Source organism: Nilaparvata lugens, chromosome 1 (genome assembly GCF_014356525.2).
Source record: "Nilaparvata lugens isolate BPH chromosome 1, ASM1435652v1, whole genome shotgun sequence".
Classification (NCBI taxonomy): Eukaryota; Metazoa; Arthropoda; class Insecta; order Hemiptera; family Delphacidae; genus Nilaparvata; species Nilaparvata lugens.
This window is the reverse complement of record NC_052504.1, coordinates 42,173,577-42,182,091: the sequence shown is the minus strand read 5'-3', so window position 1 is coordinate 42,182,091 and position 8,515 is coordinate 42,173,577. Positions and strand designations below refer to the sequence as shown.

The 8,515-nt window shown below is 38.1% G+C and overlaps 1 protein-coding gene across 1 annotated transcript; it reads left to right on the top strand.

Moving 5' to 3' along the window:
* Positions 1–286: 286 nt before the first annotated feature.
* Positions 287–2,536, top strand: LOC120351030. Its single transcript, XM_039426962.1, has one exon. The coding sequence runs from the start codon at positions 287–289 to the stop codon at positions 2,534–2,536; it is 2,250 nt and encodes a 749-aa protein (XP_039282896.1).
* Positions 2,537–8,515: the final 5,979 nt, after the last annotated feature.

The following is an 8,515-nucleotide window of genomic DNA, read 5'->3' as shown; positions in this document are numbered from 1 at the left end:
TTTGCTTAACGTCTATTCTTTCGATACTTATGTTAAGTTCATTGCACACATTTAAAAACGAATCACTCCTGAATTGATCGCTAACTTGCCTGCAGAATTTTTGGAAAATCAAGATTGTATGTTTGATGACAACGCTACTGCAAAAGTTCTTGGAATTGTCTACAGCCCGCTCGCGGACAACTTTCGCTATTTCATTTCTCCTTTCAATGGGCAAATCACTAAAAGAACCGTTCTATCATTCATCGCTTGAGTCTACGACCCCCTTGGGTGGCTCACTCCTCTCATAATGCTGTTCAAGCTATTCATGCGCACGCTGTGGTCTCAGCAATTAGCTTGGGACACTGAGGTTCCAGCCTCACTTCGAGCTCATTGGGAGCTGATTACCGCTGAAATTTCCCGTTTGGACAATGTTGTAATCCCGCGTTTACTTGCCTGTAACCGCTCTACTACCCGGCTGCTTGGATTCGCCGATGCCTCCGAAAAGGGGTTTGCTGCTTGTATATATATTCATGAAGAGACTGAAAATAGATATGTTAACTGCCGTCTCATAGCCACCAAAAGTCATGTCGCCCCGCTGAAAACTATGACAATTCCACGCCTGGAATTGATGGGTTGTTTGCTGCTTGCTCGTTTACTATCCGCCATCTTACCTACACTGTCCGAATATGATTTACAAGAAATTCGACTCTACACCGATTCCAAGACTGCCTTGGATTGGATCAACACACCCACATACAAATTGCAGATTTTTGTTGCCAACAGAGTACAGCAAATTACTCAGTTAACAAAACTTGAGTCATGGCATCACGTTACTTCTGCTAACAACTGTGCAGATATTGCTTCGAGAGGCTTGACTCCCGCTGAAATCGTCTCCTGCCATGATTGGTGGCACACTACCAATGCGTTTCGTTGTCTCGCCACTGACTTTCCCATGTCCAATCATCTTGTTTCCAACATTGTACCTGAGATGAAAACTAACCCGCTGTACATTCTCGCTACTGTTGAAGAACCAATTGAGAATCGTTTGTATACCGCTATAGAACGTGTATCCAAATTTGGAAAGCTATGTCGTATTTTTGTCTACATACTAAGATTTGTCAACCGCATCAAACCAGCCCGTTATGAATATCGCTGCAAAATAGTCAAACAGATTGAAACCTGTGAAACGCCTGCCTCAATTGACACCACCGCCTGTGAAGCTGAAATAGCTAGAAAACTCATTGTTCATGTTGTGCAACGGGATAAATTTCAGAAGGAAATAACAGAGTTGAAAGCTGGAAAATGTCCTAAGCATCTACTAACGTTGCAACCGTACATTGATGATTACGATTTGATACGCTTATCTGGTCGTCTTGAGCACGCTCCGATTTCTAGTGAAGCTAGAAATCCATTATTGCTGCCGAAAAATGAGCATGTATCCTCACTCATCATTCGACACATACATCTTCAAAATTGTCATGCCGGTCCCCGCACCACACAAGCAGCTGTTTGCCAACAGTATTGGATAATCTCTGCCCGCAATCAAGTTCGCCGCATAATACATCAATGTGTCATTTGTAACCGCTTTTGCCGCACCAACCTACAGCAACGTATGGCCCTGCTACCTGCTGAACAAGTCACCGCCAATAGACCATTCAATTTAACTGGCTTGGACTTTGCTGGTCCTTTCTCATGCAAAACATCTTTATTGAAACGCACACAAACAACAAAAGGTTATCTGTGCATATTTGTATGTTTGACCACCAAAGCTACTCATCTAGAGTTCCTGTCCTCGATGTCTGTCAACAACTTCATCGCTGCTCTACACCGATTTATTGCCCGCAGAGGTGCGCCGCACACTCTGTTTTCAGACAACGCTAAGACTTTCACATCTGCCGCAAGAAAAATGTATGAGTTAGAAAAACTCTTGAAGACGATGCCCTCTGAAGTGAAGTGCTTTCTGTCTAACTACGGCATAAACTGGAAGTTCATTCCCCCTTATGCTCCGCATCAAGGAGGCATATGGGAAGCCGCCGTCAAATCCGCCAAAACACTGCTACACCGCTGTATTGGGGACACAGCTCTTACATACGAAGAGTATGACACCATTTTCGTTGGAATTGAAAGTATTCTAAATAGTCGACCGCTTACAGAATTGTCCTCTGAACCTGCTGAAGCTGCCTCCGTGCTCACTCCCGGGCACTTCCTAATTGGTAGACCTCTTACTGCACCACCGCAACCCATAGAGACGAAGGAACTATTGGTCGCACGCCGCTGGAGACTTACAAACCAAATGACCCAATATTTCTGGAATCGCTGGTCCAAGGAGTACCTATGCACCTTGATCAATCGCACAAAATGGAAAACCGCTGAAAGAAACTTGCAACTTAACAATTTGGTCATAATCAAATCTGTCAACACCTCTCCTCTCAGCTGGCCGTTAGGCAGGATTATTGCGCTACACCCTGGTAAAGATGGACTAGTACGTGTAGTCACTATCAAATGCGCATCTGGGAACATTGTTCGAGACATACGCAAAGTTCACCGCATCATTTGAATCCTTCTACAAGTTACCGCACACACCGCATGAAGACCGCCTCGCTCACATCCGTGAGGATTGTTACTGTCTACACCGCCGTTACTGTCTACACCGCCGTTCCTGTCTACACTGCTGTTTCTGTCTACACCGCTGCTCCTAGCTACACCACTGTTCCTGTCTGCGCCACCTTTCTGGTCATTTGTGCAACGCTCTCACTGTGTATTGTCACCGACCCGCTGGAGATTGTTCCCACCGCTATGAAAAACTGTTCGTTTTTGAGGGGGAGGTATGTTACCGCCAATATAACTTCGGCAGTTTCCCTCTTATATCTGTCGGTAAGTTGGCTGTGTGTTTTGAATCAACCGCGCTCACCCATGGCCATCTAACATGCCACTGCCATCAGCCGCAATGATATCGCCAAGCCCATTGTAGATGGCACTGCTCTCTCTCTCGGCTTGTTCCACTCCCCACTACTACTTCGCCTGTTTCCGCTTTGTCAAGATGGCTTGTTCTAAAACGTGCACTAACGCTACCAATTTTTCCTCCCTTTGAAAGAACTTATAAATGTACGACCTCTTCGCTGCGACATGGGCCCATGTTTTCCCCCCAGCCAGTGCAAGTGATTTCTTATTACAATAACGTGCTACCGCCTACCCGAATGAGAAAACCGCTGTTACAGTCCACTGCGAACCCGCCATCCTTGTACGAGAAGCTTCTTAAAGGTAACGACTTTATTTTGAGCTACTAAGTAACGTGATTTGAAGCCCATTGGCTCTAACACTAAAGGATTTTCAACGATTTGATTTAAAACATAGAAAAAGGCACTCATGAATTTAAATACATGTAGCTAAACCTTATAACAAATTATCTTGAATAGCTGGCAAAATCGCGAAATGAAAAGATTTTATAGGTCTCTAGCAAACAGCTGCTTTGTTATCGCCGGGTGCGATATCAACAAGTGAGAGATTAGATAATAACGGGTATCCTGGCTACAATTCGAACAGCCAAATAGAAAAGAATTTTATTGCTATTTATTGAATTATATAAAATAAGGAATTTTTGAGGTTAGGCTCTATAATACTTACTGGTCGGCAACCTAAATAGTAGGTCAAGCTGTATAATTTGAAATTTAGCCAGACACCTGTGACAAATTTTAGTTGTAAACAAATAGCATTCGACCAGAGGACTTGGTAACCACATGACATGTTATTGTGAAAGGAAAAACAATTTAATAAACTTAAAAATATTTATTGTGTCAAATGAGCATGTACAAAATATGTAAAATAAATAGAAATATTAAGGAAGTGTGTATATTCTATCAGGCGCATGTATACATTTGTAATTTTGGAATAAGCCAATCAAAATGCAGTAGCTGACTGGCAGTAAAAGCAAGTCGATTCAAAAATAAACCTCAGTATTTATATAAATGATAGGAATTTGTAAGTTATCACTACTCAATTCATGTACCAGATGTAATCTGAGTGATTATAAAATATAACACATAATATTTATGTAATAGCCTAGCAGATTAACATGGACTATTTTGATTATGTAATGGTGTAGTAGTTGAATATTTAAATAATATGCAAATTTGGAATATGGAAGTATGATTGTAGAGAATAAGGGAGATGAGAGACCACTTGCTTGCCAGAAGTCACGAGGAACGGCCACTAATTTTATAGAGCACAAGTCCCTTTTTGTTAATAATTGTATGTTTGAAGAATTCAAGTTTGAGTTCAATAATTGATTTCATAAGACTTAGTGAGGCTGTATTAAAGCGTAAGTCATACAGATATTTATTTATTCCCTTGGAGAGGATGACTTCAGCCACCAGAAAACCCAAGACAATGGAAGAATTCAGATCGCCATCATCATTTTGTGAATTTTGGCATGTGAGTTATAGTTAACAAGAAATATATCTAGGGCGCCCTCAGTGCTTCGAGTGAAACAAGATCTATAAAGCTAGCTCATCGAAAGGTTATTCAAATATTGAAATTAATATCTAACTTGCGCAAGTCTTGAAACGTAAAAAAGAGAGTCCTCTTAATTGAGAACTATATATCAGATTTACATGTTTAAGTATGCACGGATGAAATATTTAAATTTTGATGTTATAATTTATATGCTCACCTAATCATTCTTCTATTAGTAAATCGTAAAGATATAAATGAAGCTCACATTCACTGGATAAATTGATTTATCTAATTTCCACCAGAGGCCGAACCTCTAGCCTGAGAAATACATATTATTATATTTGAGATTTATAGTTCATTAATTAGTTATTTATATCAATTTGGAAAGAAGGTATATGAGATTTTATTCGACAAGCAACAGCAAGTTGATAACTGAGCTGCATAATCTAAATGCGTATGATTGATGATTTAAGAAGCACATGGTAATTTTTCGTGCTAAAAGCAAAACCTAATAAGTGAGCTATCTGTGATATTTTTCGATATATATATATATTTGTTCTTATTTTATTTTTTATACTTGTTGCTGTATATGTTTATTTATTCGTTGATATTTTGTGTAATATATTTGTGTCAATTTTGATGGTGTATCCTCTATTTATTTCCCTATCTCCATGCATGACCAATCTCGTTATAATCTATTTAGTTACCAGTATTAAAAAATTATTAAGATTACCAGCCAACTATATTCTTCACCGAATAAGTTGGGGAAAGCAGCGATATACAGCATTGATTATCAAATCTTTGGAAATAATACGTTCCAGAGATTTATATAAATTATCCATTAACAGCAAATCTGATTTGAAGAATCTCAAAGTCATAGTATTAAATTGCAGCAACGTAAATTCTCGCATCTGCATTTGCGGAATTCAACAAATCAGTCACAGAAATTGTGGACTGTTGGAGCAGCCGACGTCAGTAACCAGCAAGAGCAGAGAACTGCGGGAGCTCCTGGGCGAGCCAGTAAGAAATTGGTATTATTATTATTTTTCTAGGAACCACAATAAGGGTTATATATCTTATAATTCATGCTCTACCGACTGCAGCCAAGCAGGGCAACTCGTTATTGAAAAAAAAAATAACGTGACAACCTTTACAATCATAAAATCACGAATTCAAGAAATGATTGTCAATAAAATTTCAATTTCTTACTTTTAATAACTGTTCTCATTTCAATCTCACAAATTTACAATCTCATTTATTCTCATTCAAACAATTTTTATAGTACTACTATACATTGAGTTATATCCATTAGTTCCATTTGAGAAATTATAATTGAATTTCCTTGACTTTTTACTTGTAGGTAATCATCAATCTAAGTTCAAATCTCTTTATCAACACGAAAAATATACTAATAGGAGAATATCGCTCACAAATTTAATGCAAACAATATATATAATTATGGAATAACTACAAGATGTGGAATGATAAGTACCTAGTTTATAAAGCACGGATGATATTATTGATGGTATTCCGACAAGAAATCACATCCTAGAGCCTTTTCTGGCTCTAGAGTAGCCTATTTATCTCAATCTACCAACTCTAATCAATTATAATTTAAAGATAAGACAATACCTTATTCACTTTCCACTTTTGGAAAAATTCAATTCATGAAAAAATTTAATTACTTTAATATACATTTCACGAAATTTAATATTCAAATTTTGAAGCTGAATTCAGAATTTTAAGAACACTAACGCAATTGGTAACCGTGGGTGTGTGAGATCCAAAAAAAATTTGATTGAGAATAAATGATATCTGGAGAGAGGTGTTTTATTTATAGTCAATCAAGGCTTTTCAGGATGCACATAATTGAAGATATTGAGGAGTAGAGAGGATTAGTAGGAAGCAGGTTGCCACTACATGAAAACAAAAATATCCATGGGGCTGACAGACACAGTGACCCCAGTTGAGGGTTCGATTCCAACGCATCTACATTAGCCAACTTGACAAGCAATTCCAAAACTCATACAGGCTAACTCTATTTTTGTCGTCGTCGACGTCCAAAGAACTCCATTATTGTTCAAATTGAATTTTGTAGTTCAAGAGGACGCTCTATTGCACCCGTTATATTTGAAATTTATGTGCGATTAAGTTGTGATAGGACGGTGTGCGTGATTATCGGCTGATAAGATAAAGTGGCGAACGATGCTTTGGGAGCAGTAGGAGGCTTGAAGGGAGTTGGAGAGAGGGAATGAATCGGCAGGCGCCACCAGAGGAAAAGAGAGGGAAGGGAAGAATGTGCGAACAGCCATCACTCATCCTGGTAGGGATAAGGTTCTTATTTAGACCGTCGGGTATCCGGCCCTTTCTTCCGAAATAACACCATCACCACACCCTTACCTAGTTACCAACGCTGACATATTATCAGACCACCTCCTCGCAATGCACAGCTATGTCATCACCCTCCTCTAAAAATTTCACGGATTTCGGCGAAATCCTATTGAGAAGTGAGGTAGCCAACCTTCTTCCTCCCCAGGGCAAGGGATGAATGGATTACTAAGTATGAAACACAGACCAATTTGTATTGAAACTCAGTCAACGGACATACACAGATTGCGCCCAGCGGTCAAATGGGAGTGATACATAGCTCCCATACTCACGTACAATGTTTACGTAGTGACATCATCACTGCTATAGTAAGGTCCACGTTATAATGACAGTGGAGAAAAATAGAACAACTTTGCCTAACTTTGGAATCATGAATACATGTAATTTCCAGCTCTGACAGTATGTTGAACCGGGAATCCCCCGGTTTGTCAAAACTACACCACCCCATCAACCTTTTGATAATTAGCACATATTGACTCTTCCAGTCTGTCACCATGAGTGAGAATATGTTTGTCTCTTTCCTGTATAGGGCTACTTGTAATATAAATATAAAGAAAATAATTAAAAATCTCAGTACCCTTTTTTAAAAATATTTTATCACGACATGTTTCGGTCAATTATGCAATTTTCAAGTGATATGAATATGTTTGCTATGCTGAGTGACGGAGGTTCAAAGTGTAAAGCTGTATTTGACCTACATGTGCCCAGCTGGCAGTAGTCGGTAGAGCAAATGAGATTTGAATATTTCTTATATTTGCGCCTGCTGAAATAAAAATGCCATATGGTTCTTACCAGCTCTTCGAGGAGCTCGTATAAAATGCTGCTATCAATTGCTGCAAACTGCTGCTGCTGCTTTATCGATCTGCAATCCTTACCGCTGCTCTGGTTGACTCCACAATTATAGATGTCGAAGATAAAGATAAAATATAAGGGTTCCAAATATTGCACAAGACAATATGGTATCGACACCAATCCAACTCGCTACCATCTGACAAAGGGGTCAGCAGTGCGAGATAATATCGAGTGTGATCGAAGACGGTATTTGATTCGAATTCCTTATACTTTCTATTGATTTGTAGTACTGCAGTATGATTCTATGACCCTGTGTTTCAGTCAATTCGATTCCAGTAATTAAGTTGAACCATAAATAAATAAATCTTGAGAACGTAATATTTCTGAAGATTTAATGATCGATGCTGTATACCGCTGATATATCCAACACATTCGATGAAGAATATAGTTGGTTGATAATTTTATTAATTTGTCAATAATGATAAAATATGCTAGTACAAGATTGGTCATGCGTGAAGACAGGATTATAAATGAAAGATACACCATTTAACAAATAATATATATATATATATATATATATATATATATATATATATATATAATTCACATATGGATCCAACAAGCAATAATAGGATATGAAACAAGAAATATAAAAACAATAATATTCTCATATTATGAGAAAGAATGCAAGAAAAATATCACAGATAGCTCACTAAAAATCTTACTATGCTTACTAGCATCGATTAATAAATCTCGTATTTTTACTATACTATCAGCATATATTATATATAATTATATGTCTCAATCTGTCGACTTGCTTACACTGGTCGAATAAAATTTATTATTCTTTATTTCAACAATATCAAAAAATCCGTCAGTAGAATTTAGATAAATAAATTATCTT